This window comes from Phytophthora infestans, genomic scaffold, assembly GCF_000142945.1.
Source record: "Phytophthora infestans T30-4 supercont1.2 genomic scaffold, whole genome shotgun sequence".
NCBI lineage: Eukaryota > Oomycota > Peronosporomycetes > Peronosporales > Peronosporaceae > Phytophthora > Phytophthora infestans.
In genome coordinates this window covers 657,920-680,526 of record NW_003303757.1, presented here as the reverse complement: position 1 = coordinate 680,526, position 22,607 = coordinate 657,920, and the positions used below count along the sequence as shown (strand labels likewise).

The following is a 22,607-nucleotide window of genomic DNA, read 5'->3' as shown; positions in this document are numbered from 1 at the left end:
GTGAGAAGGAGTCTGAGTACGTCCATCCTGATAACAGGTGAGAAAATCTCGTTGTAATCAATGCCATGTTCCTGAAGGAACCCTTTTATCACTAGACGCGCTTTGAAACGGTCAATGTCGCCTGTGCCGGTGTACTTGACAACAAATACCTATCGGCTGGTTAAAATCTTCCTTCCTTTTGGAGGAGATACCAATACCCAAGTGTTGTTTTCCATGTGGGACTTATATTCCGATTTGGCTGCTTTGTGCCACCGATTAGCGTGAGGGGATCTCATCGCTTCTCGATACGTAGTGGGCTCTGTCACATACCGAATAGCTAGTAATGTGTACAGTAATGTCCTGCGCTGCTCTTTCTCCTGTAAATCTTCCTCGGAATCGAGGGCTACATCCCTGCCGACTGAGTCGCGATGGAGTCTTTTAGGCTTAGGAGAGGAAGGAGGATCAGTTTTCGTCTCCCCACAGAAAGTGTAATGCGAGCGTTTTAGGGCCTCCCTGAGTGGGGGCAGTCTGGACAGCGCTGCAGATGTTGTCGTTGCAGGGACAGGTGCAAGATGTTGCGTTTGCACATTCGATTGTTGCATCTGTGATGATTGTTCAGGGTTTGTCAGGTTTGCCAAACGAGGGAATTCGTCCTCTTTGAAGGTTACATCACGGCTGTAGACAATTTCATGGGTATTGACGTCCATTAGGCGGTAGCCGTTCTTGTGCTCGGGAAGGCCAACGTACATGCACAAACGTGCTCGCGCATCAAGTTTATCACGGTATTGCTCTGTGATATGCGCATAGGCACTGCATCCGAACTCTTTGATGTAGTCCATGGATGGTTTGCGATTGTACCAAAGTTCATATGGTGTACGGCTGCTTATCGTCGAGCTGGGTGTCATGTTAATCAGAGTGGTCACATGACAGACACACTCCGCCCACAATTGCTTGGGAAGATTGCCATCAAGCAGTAGGGCTCGAACGCGCTCCATAATGGTTCGATTGCGTCGTTCGGAAACACCGTTCTGTTGAGGAGTGTATGCATTCGTAAACTGCGCATGTGCTCCGTATTTCTGGAAAATCTGGCGCCCGAGTTTTTCATACTCCTTTGCATTGTCTGCTTGCAAAACCTGAATGTCACAGTTCTCAGTAGGATGCTGATATTCAAGGACATTGACGTCGCTCCTAAAGATGTTCAGGGCTTTCTTCCTGAAGTCCTCATAGCACTCATATACTTCGCTTCGGTTCGTTATCGGATACGTGAACATGTACCGAGAGAAATCATCAATAAAGATGAGAAAATAGCGGCGTCCAGTAAGACTGGGAACAGGTATGGGACCACAAATATCTGTATGCACTTTTTCCAAAGGGTGTTTGGCACGTTCAACAATTCTATTAGAGTTAAACGGAGAGCGGTGAGACTTCGCTAATGTGCATGCAGTGCAGAAGAACTGTGCTTGCGGGTCGACAGATGAATCATTGTCTAGACCACTAATGGCTTGGCTCCTAGATAAATCATGCAAAATGCGAGCGTTAGGATGGCCGAGCCTTTTGTGTAACAGCAGATTGGAACGCTGCTTACCTGAGGTGGCAATAAGAGCCTCGTGTTTCATCACAGGGTTGGCTTGGAATTGGTATAGATCGGCATGGTTTGCCATCATTGCCTTGATCTTGAACTTCGCATCGGTTTGCACGGCGCATTGCTTGCAATCAAAGCTGAAACGAAAGTCATGCTTCACGGCTGCCGGTACCGAGAGAAGGCTGAATTTCAGCTCAGGAGCATACAGCACATCATGGAGGGTGAGCATCCTCTTGGTGCCTTTGGAGTCAATGACTTCCAGCTTGACTTGTCCAATTCCTTCGATGGGGATTTGGTTCTTCCTACCAACAGTAATAGAGCCGCTGCTCGCAGTTATGGTCGAGAACCACTGGGATTCATGCGTAACATGACGCGTGCATCCAGAGTCGATAGTCCAGGTGGGCTCGGGGCTCACGGTGGCTTGGGCAGTCAAGCTGATTGCGGCGTTGACAGTCGCTACAACAGCAATAAGACCGACATCGTGGCGCTCTTGGTTGAACACCTTGCGCTCGTTGCCTGAATCGTTCTTATCTAGGCTCTTTTCAGATCGGTTGTCACCTTCCGTTCGATGTTGGCCTTAAGTTCTCCGTACGGGATATACTTCCGCTGACCCTTCCAAACACGGAGATCATCCTTCCATGATTTGGGTAACGCGTGGAACAGGTAAATTGACTTCTGTCCTTCCGTCATCACCGATTCGGTGGCTTCTGAGATAGCATGCATCGCGTTTTCCAGTTCTAGAAAGAAATCATCAAGATCGCCTCCCTCCTCGTACTTCAGTTTCATGAGGAAATGCTGGATAAAGTACGGGTCCCTATGAAAGGCGGCACCTTCATACTTAGCACAGATTGCTTGGAAGATCTGGTAAGAAGTCTTCAGATCCTTTACTAGACGCACGTGCGTGTTGTCCATTGTTTTCATCAGGAACGCTTTCGTCTTCGCCTCTTGGCGGCGCTGCTCGCTAGGGGCTAGCGGCTTAGGCTTGCGTCGAGCCCCGCGCTTTTCAGCACGCTTCGCATCGCGGCGGTTAAGGGGACGGTTGAAGGGTTTCTTCTCCTTCGTCGTCGAGTTGCTGTCTCCGGAATCATCATCAGAGTCGGACGGGGGCTTCAGATCGTCGTCGCTTTCGTCATAGTCGACGGCATCAGAATCAATCTCTTCAGCCGGCTTGGACTTCGGCGAGTCGTCTATGTCGGACATGTCGCTCCCGCTATCATCGCTCTCTTCCTCGGATACACCGTCGTAGTCGGCCTTCGTCACGAAGCCGAGGAGATGGTTGCCGTCGAGGGCTGCGCACACGCGGGCCTTCCAGACATCAAAGTTCTCTGCGCCGATAAGACGCGGGAAGTCGTCGCTTGAGGCTTGGCTTGGGCTCATAACCTGTTACGGTGAGCGGATGGGAACAGACGTGTAGAGTAGACACTTGGGAGGAAAGGGAGAAAAAGAAGAGTGAATTGAATAATTAGTGGTGAGGAGGCCAGAGGCCTGTACACTCTGGCGTACACTATACAATAGTATACACCATTTCAGGTTCGTTCTCCCCACCGCGGGAGTTCGATACAACCACCCCAGAGCCGACTTGCACATAGGACCGGGCAAATCTCAGTTCAAAACACCCAATGCCTGAGTTCAATACACACAGGTGTCTCTTTTATTTTTTGCCTATTACTGCATAAGTACCAGCTTTTGTCATTTTCCTACCTCCATATCTTTTCGTTGTGAGCTGCTACCAATCGCCAGTTCTCAGCCCCCTTCGCTACCTCGAGGACACGTTCACGAACGTCTTCAGGGTAAGTGTTACCCATTCTGCCAAAACGTAAGTGGGCGCGATGCGAAGCGATGAATGGATGGATGCCTTTGAATTCTCGAATGGTCTCGAATTCTCGAATGGTCTCGAAATGACAAAAGTTGGTACTTTCGCAGAGACACCTGTGTGTATTGAACTCAGGCATTGGGTGTTTTGAACTGAGATTTGCCCGGTCCTATGTGCAAGTCGGCTCTGGGGTGGTTGTATCGAGCTCCTGCGGTGGGGAGAACGAACCTGAAATGGTGTAGTTCAGTCAATCACCTTAGAGAGGTCTCAGGTACAGCAGGTACAGTGTACCAGGATAGTGAGATGCATTATCCTTGACAAAAATAAAGTGGAGCGTGGCTGCATAGCCGTGCAATCAAAAGTGGACACGACGGAGCATAAACTCTGAAAACGGTTTATTCCCTTATTAATGATGTGACGAGCAACAAAAACAGCAATTATTTGAACCCACGAGTGCGAACACAGTAGAACTTGAGTCTACCCCCTTAGACCGCTCGGGCACACTGACGACAATAACATAGCTCCCACCACAAAATCATACACACCCATGAACACAACTGCACAGAACACCTACAGCCACATACGCCACGTACGCCGCCTCGCATTAACCACTACGCTCTCTTCAAAACCTTTCAGCAGTCCCACCACGCTCATTTACAAGCGGAAGACACCGGACATACGGGGTGGTCGTGTAAGCTGGCTTCGTGCTCCTCTTCCCCCACGTCCTTGTCCTCTTGATCACCACAGCACAAAACCACGTCTGCGATGGAGGGCAATGCATGCATTGCCAAGAATAGACTGAAGTGAGCACCTTCATATAGTCCACATTGAAGAAAGTGTAGATGGGTTAAGTGCAGTCAGCTGCCACAGCCTGGAGATTCATGCTTCCAGTCGACGGTTCTCTTTTCGGTAAAGACATACGCTAATAGCGTAATTGCGCGAGTTGGCTCTTTGACCTGACACAACACAGAATTTCGCGCATGATCTAGCCATCTCCTTTATCCCACATCTGCTGCTTTCGGTGATGCCTACGGGCAATCGGACTGGCAACGAAAACATTAACGCCTCTTAATCCGAATAAAGAACACTTTCTAAAGCACGAATTCATTGCTATGTATTAATAGCAAGCTGATATCGATGACATGCGAATGTGATACAAGTGTATTTGCTATTGTTGCAACGCAGGTGATATGATGTGAAGCTTTGGCGTCCCAGTTTCACACTCTCGTTATTGCAGCAAAACTCTCGAAAGCGTTCATGTAGTTAGCCTCCTCACTGCTTTCTTTATGACAATGGTACTACAGTAATAAGAAATAACGATTCTATAAATTTCATTGAAAGCAATCGCCACGCTCTGGAAAAGATTTCCAACAGCCGTATGTATACAGCTAAAATGTACGGTATCAAACTCTAGTTTCTGGAGAAGGAGCAAAACTTTGGATTAGCATTAAATAAATTTCTGTGGTGGATATTTTGAGATGCCCCAATACTTAGTCTACGTCTATTTTTGATTCCTCGATTAGCTCCATAGCTCCAGGATTAGGCTAGCTCTCTAAAACCGGTATTATAGCTGTACCGGTATTAATACAGGTTGTACATGTATACACACGAGCGTCTCACCGAGACAAGCTACGGTATCCCAGGTGGCGACAGTAATTGTCCGCATAGTGGCACGACTGGACGACGCTATTTCCTTCGACTCGTGCTTGCTTATGTGGAAGTTTTCACCAAGCGCCTGATGGTGCGTCCGCTAGCTGTGTGAATTATTACTGAGGCAGCATCGTGCTGGTCAAAATCGTTGATTCATCCTTTAAGTTACTATACACACTATCGCCTAATTCGATTTACACGTTCACTTTATTAGTCGACTTTATTAGTCGAGCAGCATCTTGGACAGAATGTCCAGCATCTCGGGGGTCCATGGTGTCGTGCACGCGGTCTCGAACGGGGCCGGCAGGTCCATCTCAGTCGACTCGGAAGCGAGTTCCCACGCGTTGCCTGTCCATTCCTGGTCAATACCCGTTGGACTCTCGCGTGTAGGCGTGCTGCACTTCTGGTTGGTGGGGGTGCTGCAAATAAAACTTAAAGACGGCGAAGACGGAGTCGGTGTCTTGTACTTCCTGCGCTCCTGTTCGGTGTGCTGGTTCTTAAGGTGGCGATTAAGGTTGCCGGTGGTGCTGAACGACTTGCCACACTGGGGAACTTTGCACGTGTGTGTCCGCGGGACGTAGTGCGTGCGCATGTGCTTGGCCAGCTTGATGTCACTCATGAATTTGCTGGAGCAGCCTTTCACTGGGCAATGCACAGGCTCGATGGCGCCGTGGAGACGCATGTGTCGGGACAGGTTACCTGAGGTGCTGAAGCGCTTGCCACAGCCACGTGCACGGCAGACATGAGGGCGCTCGCCCGTGTGCGTCTTCATGTGCTCTGTCAGCGTGTACTTGCGGTTGAACCGGCGTCCGCAGTGCACATCGGGGCACTGGAATGCGCGACTACCGCTGTTGTTCTGTTTGGGGTTCATGTCGGCGGGGATTTCGATGGGATCGAGTTGGATGTCCTGCATTCTGATGGGTTGGATTAGCTAGAGGTGGCTTGCTGGTTGGAAATGCCTGAGTAGTATCGGGCAAGTTAGAGAATGAGACCGACAAAACTGTTCGAAAACGTGATGCGGGATGTTCAGGTGTTGGCCAAGGACAGAGCGCAATCAGAGACCGCACACGCCGTTCGCTGGACAAGCGCAGCGTGATGGATGTCTTACACACGATTCGGACGGGGCGATTTGCCGCTCGTCAGCGGCAGCCTCAGGTCATCAAGACCATACAGTTGCAGGTCAGTTAGAGATACCAGCTGGTTTGTCCTGCCTTGTGCAAAAATGTTTGATTCTCGCTCACACAACATTCATGATGATTCCAATTTTGGATTTCCCAAAACCACGTAAATAAGGGAATCCAAGAAACAATTACCGGTACTTTTAAGTGCACCTACAGATTCTAGGCGGATTTAATCATGCATTAATTTTGAGATGACTGCCATCAAACCGTTTTCTTACTACTGTAAGAGTGTTTCGACCCTCTCCACGAGCGGCCTTATACGCCTGCAATACATGTATCCCTCAATGAAAACGACTGCACATCAGCCCCAGATATCCCCCGGGATTCCCGGGGGATATCCACGGAGCCCCCGTCACAGACACTGGAGACACTCGAGTGGAAAATCCAAGTGGGGGATTCCACTCCTTGATATGAAAACACGAACGGCTACAAATGCAATGCTACGTGTCAGATAAATCTTGTACATGTACATGTATCCGATGCTCGGCAGGTCGCTTATTTTCTTTCGAACGTGGAACTTGCTCGAGCGTACAGTGTCAGTTATGGGCCATAACTTATGGCTACACTGAACACTGTGTTCCTTTTCTCTTTCATGCTAACTCGAACAGCAAAATTCCTGATTTTCACAGTACTGTACATAACTTAGAAGTTTAATTTGAGGTAACTACATGTTACTGTATGACTCTGCGTTATCGTTAACTTCGATTATTGACCACATCAACACACTTACAAGCCATTTCATCACTTCAGCTAAGCAGCATGTGTCCGAGAATCTCGAGAGTCTCGGGGCTCCAGGCCTCGTCACACGGCTTGTCGATTGGGGCAGGGGTCACTAATATCATAACACCGTCTGTATTAACATCTGCCCCGTGTCCGTCAGGAACCTGCCAACTTGCCAGCGCCGATTGTACAAGCTCCTCACGCTTGTTGCTCGTGTAGTGCTTCTTGAGGTGTCGATTCAAATTGCCTGTAGTGCTGAATACCTTCGTGCACCCCGCAACTTTGCAGGCGTGCGTCTGGGGGGCATCGTGCTGCTTCAGGTGCTTCGCAAGCTGGACGTCGCTTAAGAAACTGCGCGAGCAGCCGTCTCGAGGACACCGCATGAGAGGTAAGGGTCCGTGAAGACGCATATGCCGCGCGAGATTGCTAGAAGTGGCGAATCGCCGGCCGCATACCGCTGCTCGACAGACATGGGGTTTGTCTCCTGTGTGGGTCTTCATGTGTGTACTTGCGATTGAAGCCGCGTCCACATTGCTCAAGTGGGCAAATGAATCGCTTTCCGTCTTCCCTCGACTGCATTGCCGTGACTTGGGCAGGTTTTTGGTAAGTCGGGGAATGACATTCATGGTTTCCAGCCGCCAGGATAGCGGCATGTCCACCTTGACACCAAGGATATTTTCTCTGATTGTCGGTGACATTACTGCGCAATTGCATTGTAGACCCAGCGAAGATTGTGCTCCCCAGCTTCAAGACTGAAGGTGCATGTAAAGGGTGTCATGGCTACCTTTTCGCTGTCATACGCAGCAGCGTCGCTGGAATTGCTGTGCCGGTACAACGGTGACCTGACGCCTTCACAGGAAATTCCCGCCAGAAAAAATAAATTGTAGTCGTTAGACAGCAAGCCTTGCTGTCTAACGACTACATTTTATTTCTTGCCTTGCTGCAAGGCGCGTGGGCGAAGGCTGGATACTGTACTGTACATGTTCAAATGACCATTGTGCACTTGTTCTGTACTGATACTGTAGCCAAGCAATGTTTTCAAAACATTGCTCGTTGCAAAGATAGCCCTAGCCCTTAAAGGATCATAATCTATGTAATCCAATGATGCCCCAAATCCGGCATATATGTAAATGGTTCAGCATTTGGCTAAAGGTTGACAGGCGTGGGTTTGCACGACAACTTCGACATCAGCTCAGCAACCTCTTTAAATTGATTTCAGTTAAATTGATAGAGGTTAGTACAGCGATTAAGTTGGCGGCGGTGACCAACAAGTGGCTCACTTGTTTGAGGTTGCGACGCCAAGCAAGCTTTGTGAATACGCCGACGGGGTCGATCTGTATTGCGTGCCGATAGAAGAATGACTACACGTACACACAATTCCTTGGTCCGACACAGCAAGATGCCAGCTCGAACAGCAAAAAAGCACACCACCACAACATCAATCGATTGCTTCGATTCCACTGTGAGACGATTGCAAATTCGCATCCAACGTAGCGCTCTATGGTTGCTGACTCATTCACGACTGCGTAATATGTTGGAATTAGGCGTCGAACCCGGATTTTTTTAGTCTACAAAATGTCTACAAAGGTAGCAGACACGAACTAAAGATCATGGTAACCTGAATCCGTATCGTGGCTCGCACCGAGAAGTTTTTGGCAAGAACTCGGGAATGGAATTGCTCCAACCACCAACTTCTGTTTGCTAAGTGTCTAAGGGCTCGAATTGCCAACAGGGCAGACCGAATTAGATACCATACAGAATGCTATGATTAGGCCGGCACTTTTCTGCTAGTCCAAGCCGAGGCTCGAGTATTGCGGTGCTGCAAGTGAAGACCGACAAGCTTCTGCTGGCTGTGTGCGATTGCAACCATGAGCCAGTCGCCACTTCGATCAGGCTTCGAGGTACAAGGGTTTAACTTGACGTTGTTGCATGGCGGGTCTATCTAAATAATGGTGCAAATTTTTTTCTCTTTTGCAGCGTCCGCCCCCCGATGCAGCGGGTATGGTATCGTCGATGACTCATAAAGGCACAAAGGAGACGAGAGCAGCCGAGGCGCTCGCCATGAAGGATGAGCAGATGAAAATTCTGAGTAGTCAAAACGCCCAACTATTGACTTCGCTTAATGCAATGGACGACGAGATTGGCACGTTGAAGATGAACAAGCTCAGGCTCGAAGAAGAGAACCGCAGTCTTCGTGACCAGAACTTCGAGCTGCAAAGCAAAGCTCGTGCGGCTGAAACTACACTCATTAAAGCGCAGGTACGCTTCTCTCTAAGACAAGATAACTTCGAGCAGTGATACATTTTGAGTGGTCTCACTGCTTGCAGACCGGAATTGAGGAGCGCGAAACTCAAGTGAGGGTGCTGACCGACCACAATACTGAGCTTTTGCGTCTCCTAGAGCACGAGGAAGCGCAGAGCTCGTCTTTAGCTTCAAGGACAGCCCAACTCAAGTCGGATCTCGAGACATTGGAGACGCGTTATGCTTCTCTGTTGGCATCTGCCAAGACTCACGAAGAGATTGCCACTCGAGCTACTCGTGAAGGTCAGATGCGAGCTGAAGAAGTGCGTTTGCTGCGGAACGAGAGCGACCAGCTACGTGCTTGTAATGTCGAGATGAAGATGAAGACACAAGTCGAGCTTGAAGCTTTACAAGAGCAACTCCGTGTACGCAAAGAGAAGCAGTACCAGCTTTTGGAGAAGCGTCAACAGCTTGAAGAAGCCAAGCGACAGAGTGACGATCAACTCGCATCCGCTGAAGACAAGGCCAGAAAGCTGCATGCTCGCAACCAGGAGCTTGAGACGCAGGTCCAACTTGAAGCCAAAGCCAAACGCGCACAGATTGACGCCAACAAGAACTTTTTCATCGAGAATGGCAACCTGCAACGTGACAAGCTCGAGTTACAGACTCGCTTCGATAAGGCTGAACAGGAGCGCTCTCGTATGGAAGCTGAGAACCGCGACTCTGCTGATCAACTACGAGAAATGGCTGAAAAAGTCTTCCAACTTCTGGAACGTCTTAAACTGGCTGAACTGGGGAAGACGAAAGCCATCGACGGACTCAAACAGAAGGAGATTGAGCTGCTTGCTCTAAAGAAGAAGAACGCTCGACTGCTTAAAGAAGGCACTCAAGAAGGCAAAGCACGCGTCAAGTCCGAACTGGACAAGAAAGTGCTGCTGGAACAACTTCAAGCCCTTAAGAAACACAACGCGCAATTGTCGTTGCGCTGTAGTGACGAAGTGAAGGCGAAACTCAAGGAAGCAGATGAGCGTAAGCAACTCGACGAGAAGATCAAGACCATGAGTTCACGTGTGGCCTTCCTGCTCAACAAGATGCAAGCGGATGAAGAAGCCAAAATCGTGAGCAAGGAAGAGACGAAGAAGCTTCAAGCACAACTCACGACGTTGCAGGAGAAAGGAGCGGAACTCGCACACAAACTCCACTCGACTGCTGAGAGTAACCGTGTGGTCGCAGAAGCTCTTCGTTGTAAACAGGACGAACTGGACGCACAAGCAATCAAGTTTGAAGCTACCCAGAAGAAGATGGCGGAGATGGCGTTGGCTATGGAGCAGTCGGGCGTCCCAATGACCACAGGAATCGATGGAGATAACCAGCAAGGGCATCAGAGAGAAGCGACACATCCAGACGACGCAGCCGCAGCAGCCAACGGCCGGTTCTTCGTCGAGTGTCGAGCTTTCCACGGTGGTCTGCTACTCATCAAAGCCAGACGCGCTAACTTCACACCGAAAGCTCAGCAGCGATCCATCGATTTTCTCGAACGAATGGGAGTCAACACGTTCCTCAAACGAGCTCAGAAGAGTCTCAACACCAAGCAGCTCCTTGTCGAACGCATCGCAGCTCTTCTCACCACTATAATCTCCAGCGAAGACGTCCTAGCTGATGTCAAGGAGCAGCTAGCAGCGAAAAACGATCAGATCGGACACTTGTCGCGCAAAACTCGCTGGATGCAGGAACGATTGACCACTGAAGAAGACGCAAAGCGGAAAACCTTGCTGCGGTACGTGCATGAAGTCAAGTCTCGCGCTCTGACCGTGTCCACGGAGTTAAATGACGAGCGCAATGGTGGCATCCTGAAGCTTCCTGAGAGCGGAGTGGGGGACGAAGAAGTGCACGCCATCGCTGCTCTCTTGCGTAGTGCCACCAATGTCCGTGAGCTTCAGTTGCGAGGGAACGCGATCTCCAGTGAAGGGGCACGAGCCATTGCTGCCGTGCTGAGTATTTCATCCTGTCGCTTGCGTCAAGTCGACTTAAGGAATAACCAGATCGGCAAAGATGGCATCAAGGTGCTGGCTGAGGCATTGGAACGGAACGAGCGTATCAAGCACGTGTACGTTCATGCTGGTGGAAAGATCGAGGCACTCGGTACCACATCTCCAGCGTCTCAGGCTGCCATTGTGAACGCACAGATCTCCAGTACTGCAGCGTTGGGGAGTTCAGGCTCAACACATGCGTCGCTAATTGGCGTCGAGACAGTCTGCGTCGTGGACGTTCGAGAACAGACGGACGTAGACACCAGCAGTGCTTGCACGAGTCTTCTTGTTGACTTCACGGACGATCCACGAGTCACTGCAGCTGCAGGACCAGGCAGCACTTTCAAGTTGAAGCTGACAGGGATCACGGGAGACACTGGCATGCAGTCGTCTATGGCCTCTGTAAACGATCGGGACAGTAGCAACCGGCTCTTCTTGCGGCGTCCGTTATCTGCGGCTGCGTTGAAGCGCCAGCGTGAACGAGTTGCCCTGGAACGCAAAAAACGACAAGAAGAAGCTAAGCGTCAAGCTCGTAAAGAAGCGGAGTGGGCTGGTCGATCCGGTGGGATGGAGTCCAGTCCTTCACATGCTTCGTGTAGCAAGAAGTTGCCGCCGATTTCGACAAATAGCAGCGGCAAAAGCGTGACACGGATAAGCTCAGCACCTGTACTTCACAAGAATAAAGAGGAGCATGGCGCGGAGGCAGGCGATCCAGCCGAGAGCTGACAGCATCATGTCAATTCAGTCCTTTGTGTTGTGTTTCGCCCCCTATACAATCAACAGTTCTGCGGGCGTATGTATTCATCTTTTCAATGTTATTGCCATGGAACACCCCACGTACCCATCGTGTAGACACCGCAGATTATCAACTCTTTTCGCTATACAGTGAAGTCTGTGGCAGCGTCTCTCTCGCGTTCTCTCTCACGAGCCTTGAGCATTAGACGCTGTAGAATCAACAGATTTGCACGTCCTGTTCGCCGCTCCGATAGAGTCAACAGGTTATCGTTCTCCTGCGACATAAATTGTAACAGTCGCGATACTGTCGCGTTAGCCTCGCTTGCCGTAAGCACCGGGAGATCATCCACCTTGATACTGTCCAGCACCAAAGCCCTCTGCGTGTCACGGAGTAGTCCTTGTGCAGCTAAACTTTCCACGACGATATCATTGTCTTTGACAAGCTCGTCTGCTCCGTTAGACTCGGACTTGTCGAAATCCAGTAGTTCCAGCATAAACTGCCCAGAGTTCTCGGTGTAATCCAGTCCGAGCGCCTTCTGAAGAGCTGGCGCTTTAGTCAAGAGCGTCAGAAGCTCTGCATACGCTTTGTTGTCATCTTCTCCGATCATTGCTGCATTGGCGACACCATCGCCGGGTTCAGGCGCTGACAGGTACAAGGAAGCGGCCCATGCGTGTCGAATAGAAGAAGAAGGCACGGATTCCCACGCCATGTGTAGCCAGCTCAGCGTGTTCCGTATGTGAGTGTTAGCATGGACATCAAAGGATTCGATTACAGGAGATCCGTCCTCATGAACTGCTTCGTTCTGTTGAATAGACTTTGACGTGGCGGCCCACTGTTCGTATTCGTGGAGCAGCGTCAGCAGCATTTCACGACGGAATCGCAACTTGAATGATCTGAAGACTCCTTGGTGAAGAGGTTGAGCGCCGTCCGAAGGTCCAGGAGGTAAGAAGAGCAGCACAATTGAGTCAAAGCTGAAGCCATTTCGGAACGATCCCGACGGATTCAGCGAATGCGCAGCAGCAACGTGAGCTGTGCAGCTGTCCAGAACCAGATACCAAATCTGCTTTCTCGCTGTTGCTTCGTGATTCATTGCCTGGATGAAATCCGTGATCGTAGGCGCGTCGTGTGCAGCCCGACAGTGATCACGATACTGGACACCATACGTCGCCAATGTGTCCACGTCCTTGATGGACTCCGGGTTCGGATCTTTACCAACGACTTGCAAATGAAGCTTCTCCCCCGACGCACTCACTGCCATTGCAACTGAAATACGCTCCAGACTACGCACGTCCATGTTAACGACCGAGTCCAGTCTTGCTGATGTCGTGCGGTGTCGTAGAATCAGCTCGTCCAAGCTCCAGATGCACGTTGGCGCTACGTTCATTAGTATTTCGCGTACCTTTTGGACACGCTGGTCAGGCGTCATCCTGTCTAGAGTGATCGACGTCGCTCCTGGTGGCGTGTGGTGCTTCGGGAGTGAGCGCATACTGCGTCGCTGCATGTACCTGTGTAGCCATCCGTTGGATGCCTTGAAGTCCGTGAGCGACATGATCACTTCGTCTGACAGTTCGCTGCTATAATCTGCCAATATTTTGTTGCGGAACTCCATGGCTTTGGACTGCAGCAGCTCTCCCGTGACTTTGACCCCCGGTGCATCCAACTCGACCTGCAGCTGCCATTTGTACAGCATATCTTCAATGACACTGAGTTTGTGTTGATACTGTAGCACCTTGCGACTACTTGTTGCGCTCTCCACTAGCGCCTGAGCTGAAATAGCTGCTCGTTCCTTCACCATCTTAGTCACGGCGGTACGTGACACGCCGAACTTCTCGGCTGCAGCTCCCTGCGAGCCTCCCTGGTCCACATACGCCAGGATCTCCATCTTCTCCAAGTTAGTCTTACGAACACGACGTCCTTTCCGCGGTTTGGGCGGCGGAGGGGCTGGTATCTGTTCCTGTATTGGCTCAGCGGTGGCTGCGACTGCAGCATTGAGACCCACAGCCTCCTCGTTCGAGATCATCAATTCTACAGGCTGCGCGGCTTCATTTAGTACAGCGGTCACCTGCTCAGCCTCGTTCTTGGTCTCAAACGGAGCTTCTGATTCCGCTTGATCCTTTTTAGTCTTAAGCTTTTGCTTGCGCTGTTTCTTAGCTTCGGCTGCTGCTAACGCGTCATCTTGTGTGCGCTTACCAAGAGAGGACGGGGACGCAGAGGATGATGACGTGGCCATATCCGCCTGGAGGTCGCTCTCTGTGTCTGAGGATGGCGAAGTTGCTGCCTTGCGTGAACGCTTGGTGTCCATAATGCGGAATCGCAAGTGATTGGACGGGGGAGCGAGAACAGTGACATCTCCTTATAAGAAAACCTCTAAAATGGCCAAAGCTCTTATAGAGATCGAAAATGTGGCGTTGCGGAGCTGGTCGACGGCATGGCTTGCGCGGCGTCGCCAATGCTGCGCGTCCATGTTCCGCTGGAACTACGCTTAAGACATCATTTTCCAGTCTTCAGGCTACCGTTGCATGTGGCTCTGGGCTCCAGGTGACGCGTGCGTCCTTCACAAGAGTGAGGTGCTCGTCACATGCTGCTGTCTCGTTGCTGTCGTCGGCGCCCGGGTCTGCTACGCGAGGTTTCTGCAACCATTTGGACAGGAACTTGGTATTCCCGCGTCAAATTGATTGTTATGGAAGGTCTAGACTGCCAACATTTGACCGACGTGCCTTCAGCAGCGTGGAAAGTATCTATCAGAAGAAGACCCCGCTTGAGCATGTGTTGTTGCGCCCAGGCATGTACATCGGGTCAGTCGAGGCTGCAAAGGACACGATGTGGATGGTGCCTTCTGAATCTTTATCTAAAGAGGAAGGTGAAGATCTTAAAATGAAACAGCAGGCCGTGGAGTATGTCCCTGCGCTCTACAAGATCTTCGACGAGATCATCGTCAACGCCGTGGACAACAAGGTTCGTGATCCAAGCATGAGACACTTGGACGTGATCATTGAACCTGGAAGTAAAGCCAATGGATACAGACCTTGGATCTCGGTGTATAATGACGGCAAAGGAATTCCCGTCAAGTTCCACAAGACGGAGAAAGTCTACGTACCAGAGCTGGTGCTCGGTCACCTACTCACGGGATCGAATTTTGACGATACAGCCGCGAGATTAACTGGTGGAAGACACGGATATGGCGCCAAATTGACGAATATATTCAGTAAGGAGTTTGTAGTGGAGACAGGGGACACGTCCATGGGATTACGATACAAACAGGTCTGGCACAACAATATGCGGACGCGTGGAGAGCCAGAGATTACTGAATTTAGTGGAAAAGACGCGAAAGATTTTACAAAAGTGTCGTTCTCACCCGATCTGGAAAAGTTTGAGATGGAGAAGCTCACTGCAAGTATGACGCGTGTGCTGAAGAAGCGCGTGTACGACGTAGCTGGCTGTTTGTCGGACGTACAAGTTACTCTAAACGGCAAGAAACTTCCCATCTCAGGCTTCGAGTCGTATATCAAGACTTTCCGCTACTCAACTACGAACAACCCAGTTTCTAAGACCGCAAAACCATCGAAAGACAGCGATGACGCAGCATCTTCTGGCTCAGATTACATTTATTCGCGAGTGAACAAGCGGTGGAAGATTGGCGTCTTGCCCTCTGATGTGGGTTTTGTCCAGGTGAGCTTTGTGAACGGAATGTCTGCGCTACGTGGCGGCTCCCATGTGGGCTATGTGAGCGACCAAATCTGCCGTCGTGTTGCTGAACATGTCAATAAAAAGTTCCCAGAGCTCTCAGTTAGCACGGCTCAGGTGAAGCCGCACATGGCGATTTTCATCAATTGCCAGATTGAGAACCCGACGTTCGACTCGCAGATGAAAGAGTTCATGACGTCGCGACCGCCTACCTTTGGATCAACTTGTGTCCTCTCTGAGAGGCTATTAAAGCTGGTGCTGTCAGACTCGGGTATCGTTGAGCGTGTCGTTCAAAGTGCCCGTGCGCGACAACGTGCAGCTCTGCTCAAGAAGGTCTCGTCCACGCGTGCCAAAAGCTCGTCAGTTAATGTCCCGAAGCTGGAGGATGCAAATCTGGCTGGTGGAGCTCGCTCAAGTGAGTGCTCGCTTATATTGACGGAAGGTGATTCAGCGAAGGCTCTTGCAGTGGCTGGTCTGGCCGTCGTTGGACGTGACCAATACGGTGTCTTCCCTCTGCGTGGTAAGCTGCTGAACGTGCGTGATGCCACCGTCGCGCAGCTCGGTAAAAACGCCGAGTTTGCGCACTTGTGCACGATCCTGGGACTTCGTATGGACGAGCATTATGGCACAGAAGAAGCGCGTCAAAAACTGCGCTACGGACGTGTGATCGCCATGACGGATCAAGATCATGACGGCTCGCACATTAAAGGCTTGCTATTTAACTTGTTCCACACGTTCTGGCCGGAGTTGTTGAAGGAAGGTGGCTTCATTAGCGAGTTTATTACTCCTATCATCAAGGTGAGTCCTACATCCAAGCGTGTGGGCACGGAGCGTGGTCTAGAGACACGTCGTTTCTTCAGTTTACCTGAGTATTTCGAATGGAAAGCGTCGATAGACTCGGCTGACCTCAAGCACTACGTCATCAAGTACTACAAGGGACTGGGTACAAGTACTAGTGCTGAAGGACGCGAGTACTTCAGCGACCTGGACAATCACCTGGTGGACTTCCACTGGAGTGGGGATAACGACGGCGATGCGTTGGATATGGTGTTCAGTAAAGCTCGTGCTGCAGACCGCAAGGCTTGGCTATTGAACGAGTATTCTCCTGCCTCTTACCTCGACACGAGCTCGGGCAGTGTCACGTATCAGGATTTTGTGAACCGTGAACTCATTCAATTCTCTCATGCAGATAACCAGCGATCGCTTCCGTCGGTGGTTGATGGTCTCAAGATCTCGCAGCGAAAAGTTCTGTTCGCCTGCATGAAACGCAAACTTACAAGTGAAGTGAAGGTGGCACAGCTAGCAGGTTATTGCAGCGAGCACACGGCGTATCACCACGGAGAAGCTTCGTTACACTCGACGATTGTCAACATGGCGCAGGACTTCGTGGGATCCAAAAACCTGCCGCTACTGTTTCCGTCAGGTCAGTTTGGTACGCGATTGCAAGGAGGTAAGGATGCTGCTAGTCCTCGATACATCTTCACGTTGCTGCAGAAGCACACTCGCTTGGTATTTCCCGAAGAAGATGACGCGTTGCTTCGCTACGCTGATGATGATGGATTCCCGGTCGAGCCTGTGTTCTACGTACCTATTATCCCGATGCTACTCGTGAATGGTGCAGAGGGAATCGGTACAGGCTGGTCTTCGTCGATCCCTTGCCACCACCCGGTGCTAGTGATCGACAATCTTCTGAAGCTTCTGGATGCAGAAGAAGCTGGAGATGATCTCTCGATTGTGGAGCTATCTTTAATGACCCCGTGGGCCAAGGGTTTTAGCGGCGATATTCGGCAGACTGGCAAGCATTCGTTCGTGTCTCGTGGAAACGTCGAGCAGGTCAATACGTCGACAGTGCGTGTGACGGAGCTGCCTGTAGGCAAGTGGGTGGAAGACTACAAGAAGTTCTTGTGGGATCTTGTTGGGAAGAAAGCCATCCGCTCTTTCTCCGAGCATCATTCGGAGCGTGATGTGCGCTTCGACATCTCCATGACACGCTCGGATCTTGCCAAGTACGCGGAGGACGCAGCTGAGAATTGCGATGCCGGCGACAGTGAAGCGTTGGTTAAGCTCTTGCGTCTGGAAGCGCCTCTTAGTACCAGCAACATGCACGCGTTCAATGCTGACGGACAGCTGGTCAAGTACGAGACGAGCGAGGACGTTTTACGTGACTTCTACGGCGTCCGTCGCAAACTGTACTCGAAGCGTAAGCGGCATCTGGAGCAGCGCCAAACCAAGGAGGTACTCCGTCTTAGCAACCGCATCCGCTTTATCCAGGAGGTTTCAACTGGAAGTCTACAGAAAATCCTCAGGGAGCGTATCCCCAAGGCCGAGCTGATTGACCTACTTAAGGAGCACGGATTCGCTCCTGCGTCGGCTTTCAAGGAGGAGGCGATTGACCACATGGGAGACCTTGGACTGGCTGCTGTTGGTCGAGAACAAGGCAAAGCTGGCGATCTTGATGGAAGTGAAGACTACGACTATCTGTTGAATACGTCGCTCATGAGCTTCACAAAGGAGTTTGCGGATCGTCTGCGGAAGGAGCACGATACCAAGCAGGACAAGCTACAGCAGTTGCAGGCGACGACCCCGGCTCAGCTCTGGCGCAACGAGTTGGAGCGACTGCGCGCTGTGCTGGTGCGTGATGAGGAGTTTCAACTGTAGACTGCTACACTAGCAGATAAAAATTAGAGTCCATGTAGACAACGGTGGACACTTCATGTCCAAATTGAATTTTTGCCATGTCTATCCAATAATTCGTTAAAATATTTCATTAATTGAAGTGGTTTTAGCCAATCATAGCTTAACAATGGCTCCCCCTCTTTTTGGAGAGCCATTTTCTAAACGAGAACTCAGCGACGCTCAAGAGACCAGGTAAGATCATGTCGGCTTGTTGTGGGGCTAACCAAGACTGTTCCCCGCCACAGGCGGTATCAGCTTACACAGCAGCGTCTGAGCTCTCTGTTGAGCCCCTATACGCACTGATTAGGCCACCGCAAGACACAAAACTAACACACCTCCGCGGTCGTTTCCTTCCTTGTATCATTTTGCAGCGAGTGACGCGTTTGGAGCCATGGCGAAGCATGGCGCTGAAGTGGTGATCGGTACGTATTTTTCTATTATAGTTATGCTCTTAAATGGAGCTTAAGGTGCATCAAATTGGCTTCAGAACGAGATTGTTGATGAATACTGACCTGTGATTTGTCTTGCTATTTGCTGCTGATGCTTGCCAGTGCCCCGTAACTTTAAGCTACTGGAGGAGCTGGAGAACAGCGAAAAGGGCCACGGAGACATGAGCATCTCGTACGGATTAGAGCAGGCAGACGACATTTTCCTCACAAACTGGATCGGCACCATCCTTGGCCCTGCTGGCGTGAGTCTACGACATTGCGTTCTTTTATATATCTCCAGCCGCCTGACAATTACATATTGAATTGCTGTAATACAGACTTGCCACGACGGACGCATCTACAGTCTGCGGATCCACTGTAGTGACCAGTACCCCCATGTGCCGCCCGAGGTGCACTTCACGAGCCGCATCAACATGAGCTGCGTGGACCCCCAGTCGGGCCGCGTGGATCCGCGACGACTGGCAGCGCTGGGCAGTTGGCACCGCAATAATGGCATCGAGCACGTGCTTGTGGCTATCCGTGCCGAGATGGCTTCGCCTACCAACCGACGTCTGCCGCAGCCGCCTGAGGGCGCCAACTTTTAGAAGCGTGTCGCTTTTAGGGACGAGTTTTTTCTGCTGTTGAAGCCGAAAAGAGAGAGAAAAAATTAGGAAACGAAGGGTGCAATGCGCTCTCGAAGGCCGAGGAAGGACAGTCTCTCCTTTTTTACTTCAAGTAATGCCTAATGCATGATAGTACTGCATATTTAGGCATGCTAGTCGTGCGAATCTGGTGCGACAGAATCATCTTTATTTCTGGTCTAGAATGCTGCTAAATATTTCTAACTTTGTGGGTAGCGGGATCTAAAGCGGATCCCTTTGGGTGTGGAGAATATCATCGGTGGGTCCTCTTTCTGAGGTTCTTCTTCGGAGAAATCTTCTTCTTCTTCTTCGTACACTTCTTGGTGGGATTCCTGCGACTGTGGCTGAAGACGTCGCCTTAAAGTTTGTACTTTTACAAAGGGGTATCGGAGAATATGCAAGATGGTGGCAAATGCGCGTACAAGATCGACACCCGATGCCAGAGTGAAGAGCGGCACGAGCAGATATCCTACAGCTTTCCATACAGGCGACGGGTGGCTGCCGAACGGGAGCAGGAGTAGCAAATGTAGTAGCAGCTCGCGACCAACGCCACATGCGCAAATGATTGCTCGGTATCTGTAGTCCCAGTGTGCGAATTGCTTGAACAATAGATGCCAATCTCGTCGTTCTTCCAAGAAGCGCACGTGCACTGCAGCAGCGTTGATGCAGCTGACACTGAGATCAACAGTGAGCATATACTGGAAGGAAGAGCTTAACGCCGGGTACAGTCTTTGCAGCGACAAATACAGCACCAGCACTGCCACTCGATCCAGTACGACAGACGTGAAGCTTGCAATTGTGACCAATAATCCACTCTTGATGCACAGCATGAGTCTTCGTGCGATGACGTCGCAAGCTAACATCATGAGCAGCAGCGTCGTCACGTTGGAGCGCAATTGCGGACCTGAACCAGTGCTTGTTGCGGGTCGGAACATGCACAGCATCACGTAGATTAATACTGCACGAAATGATTCCAACAGCGGAACCAACGAGACCGCCAGAAAGTGCTCAAACAGCGACTTGTCCGACACGACGCCCCAGTATCTTGAAAACACGTAGACCTCTCGTTGATTCGGCGGTGGCGAGGTGATTATCCCGCTCTCAGGAGTTGGTCGTGACGTGCGTATCTCGAACTCTGGAGGAGACAGACATCCGACACAGAATCGTGTGTCAATCTCGCTGCGAAGAGTCCTCGAGTGTGCGGACTTGCAGTGCAATACGCGGAACTCCTTCCGACCGTCTGTAGCCACTCGAATGGACGACACTTCAATAAAAAGAGGGTCCAAAAGTAACACTTCATTATCCTGACCCGCAGAGAAGAATGACTCGTTACGCAATGATCCGTCGGCTTTGGCCCAGAAGAGATAAGGCTGCAGTAGATTATCCACGTCAAGCTTAAGATCACCCGGAGAGCACCATATAGCCACCTCGTCGCCTGGTAATAGTGTGTACTTGGCAGGGAAATTGAAGACGTCGCTGCTGCCACTGCAATTCAAACTGAAGCCCGTCAATTCGACGCACTCCTCTGATGGATTGGACACTACGACCCACTGCTTGGCTGCGTCTGCGCGCGAGATGTAGAGCTGCTGCATGACGATCTTGTGACATATTTGCATACTTGCGCGCGCCACTTGCCGGTCCAGCGCACCCAGCGGCAAACGCCGCAGCAGCGGATAGCTCATTGCGATAAGAGAGCAATGATGAACCTTTCTGAAATTGGACTTCCCGCCAAATGTCGATGGTGTGGTGGACGTCAATATCCTATTGAAGAGTATACATGTGATCATCTACTGTAACTGATACCGGTACATGTATTTTGGGCTCATGCCAAAATAAAATGGGTACATTTTGGATCTGCAACGCTTGTTGATTGAGTTGGCGACCCTGTTTTCTAAATCCGGAATTGACAGTGAACAAGTATTATCAATTCCGGTTTTTTTTTCCAATACTATTAATACAGGTGCTTCCAGAAAGCGATCTTCTGTTATTCTGTTTCTTTGCAAAAGCGCTTCTTTCATTGTCTGTGTACTGTTTGAGACGAAGATGACGCCGTTTTTTTATGTTTCTAAGGCTCTGAGTCAGAGCCTTCTGACAGATCTAACAGCGCACCGAGCAGATCGTACACCTGTGTAGCTATTAGCCATTTTTCAACCCATAGTATTTCCAAAAAGCCCGCCATTTCATTGTCCAGCGGACAGCAAAAGATGACAAATCAAAAGTATGACGATAAACAGGTTTTGATCTAAAGGCTGTGATTTGACTTCCACTACGTCGCCTATGCAGTGACTGGCGGTCACATTCATTTTCACGCGCTGGTTCATTATCAAAACGATGGAGTCTATCGACATGGAGGCCGGCACCGAAGGGATGCTCACGGACGTGGGCTTCATGTTTGACGCGTGTCTTGAGAAGGTCACATGCCGATACGAGTACGGCGCTAATGCCGACGTGTCGGTGCTACTCACGTACGCCAAGGATGAGCCCGGGGCCCTGCAAAGCGGCCACTACGTGTGGCCTGCTGCGCCCGCGCTGTGCGAATATCTGACCAGGCACCGCGACATTATCCCGAGCAGTAACGTGGTGGAGCTGGGTGCAGGCTGCGGGCTCACGGGTCTAGCTGTTGCCCAGATTCGACCTGAAGCTACTGTGATCTTCACGGACCATGACCCGGGTGTGCTCAAGGTCATCGAACACAACGCCGGCCAGCAGGAGCGCACGCAGGCCACGTGCCTTACGCAAAGTCTGCGTTGGGGACCGGATGGCGCAAAGGAGATCGAGGCAATAGAGAAGCTGCAAGTAGGACCTGAAGGTAGCAATGGCGTCACGGGTCTGATTGTCGGCTCGGATGTCATCTATGCGCGTGAGGTGGTACCGTTGCTCTTCTGGACAGTGGACAGGTTACTGTCGCCTGGTGGCGTGTTCCTCATGTGCTCGAGCTTTGGCTACGACGAGGAGACAGAGAAGGAGATAGACGTGCAGAGCGCCAAGTGCGGACTTAAGAGGGAGATTATCCAGTGCTCGCTGAACGAAGGAGGGACCAGGATCCAGTGCTTCACGCGGACAACTACCAGGTAGACTGTCGGGTGGTGTCTGCTAAGTTGTCGACTGTCCTGTCCTGACCTGCTGCCGATGCTGTATATGACGCGCTGCCAGATAAAGAGACGGAAGCGGCTCGCTGCCGGCGCTAGAAAAAGAGAGAGGATCGCATTGCCGGGAGGAATCACTCGGGACAGCCAGCGAACGGGT

General features: G+C 50.8%; 5 protein-coding genes across 5 annotated transcripts; 3 read left to right on the top strand and 2 right to left on the bottom strand.

Moving 5' to 3' along the window:
• Window positions 1-5,247: 5,247 nt before the first annotated feature.
• PITG_01302 (uncharacterized protein) lies at window positions 5,248-7,623 on the bottom strand (the record flags this gene model as incomplete). The annotated part of the gene is made up of 3 exons (XM_002907930.1): window positions 5,248-5,931; window positions 6,424-6,468; window positions 7,117-7,623. 3 exons carry the CDS (start codon window positions 7,621-7,623, stop codon window positions 5,248-5,250), a joined length of 1,236 nt encoding a protein of 411 aa, XP_002907976.1.
• A 1,170-nt stretch (window positions 7,624-8,793) lies between these two features.
• Window positions 8,794-12,409, top strand: PITG_01301 (uncharacterized protein; the record flags this gene model as incomplete). Its single annotated transcript, XM_002907929.1, has 4 exons — window positions 8,794-8,826; window positions 8,903-9,184; window positions 9,253-11,508; window positions 11,584-12,409. 4 exons carry the CDS (start codon window positions 8,794-8,796, stop codon window positions 11,920-11,922), a joined length of 2,910 nt encoding a protein of 969 aa, XP_002907975.1.
• Window positions 12,410-14,758: 2,349 nt separating this feature from the next.
• On the top strand, window positions 14,759-19,522 carry PITG_01300 (DNA topoisomerase 2 DNA gyrase B; the record flags this gene model as incomplete). Its single annotated transcript, XM_002907928.1, has 5 exons — window positions 14,759-18,247; window positions 18,442-18,484; window positions 18,664-18,714; window positions 18,844-18,983; window positions 19,059-19,522. 5 exons carry the CDS (start codon window positions 14,759-14,761, stop codon window positions 19,323-19,325), a joined length of 3,990 nt encoding a protein of 1,329 aa, XP_002907974.1.
• A 39-nt stretch (window positions 19,523-19,561) lies between these two features.
• Window positions 19,562-21,043, bottom strand: PITG_01299 (uncharacterized protein; the record flags this gene model as incomplete). The annotated part of the gene is made up of 2 exons (XM_002907927.1): window positions 19,562-19,633; window positions 19,739-21,043. 2 exons carry the CDS (start codon window positions 21,041-21,043, stop codon window positions 19,562-19,564), a joined length of 1,377 nt encoding a protein of 458 aa, XP_002907973.1.
• Window positions 21,044-21,692: 649 nt separating this feature from the next.
• Window positions 21,693-22,436, top strand: PITG_01298 (uncharacterized protein; the record flags this gene model as incomplete). The annotated part of the gene is made up of 1 exon (XM_002907926.1): window positions 21,693-22,436. The coding sequence occupies one exon, from the start codon at window positions 21,693-21,695 to the stop codon at window positions 22,434-22,436; it is 744 nt and encodes a 247-aa protein (XP_002907972.1).
• Window positions 22,437-22,607: the final 171 nt, after the last annotated feature.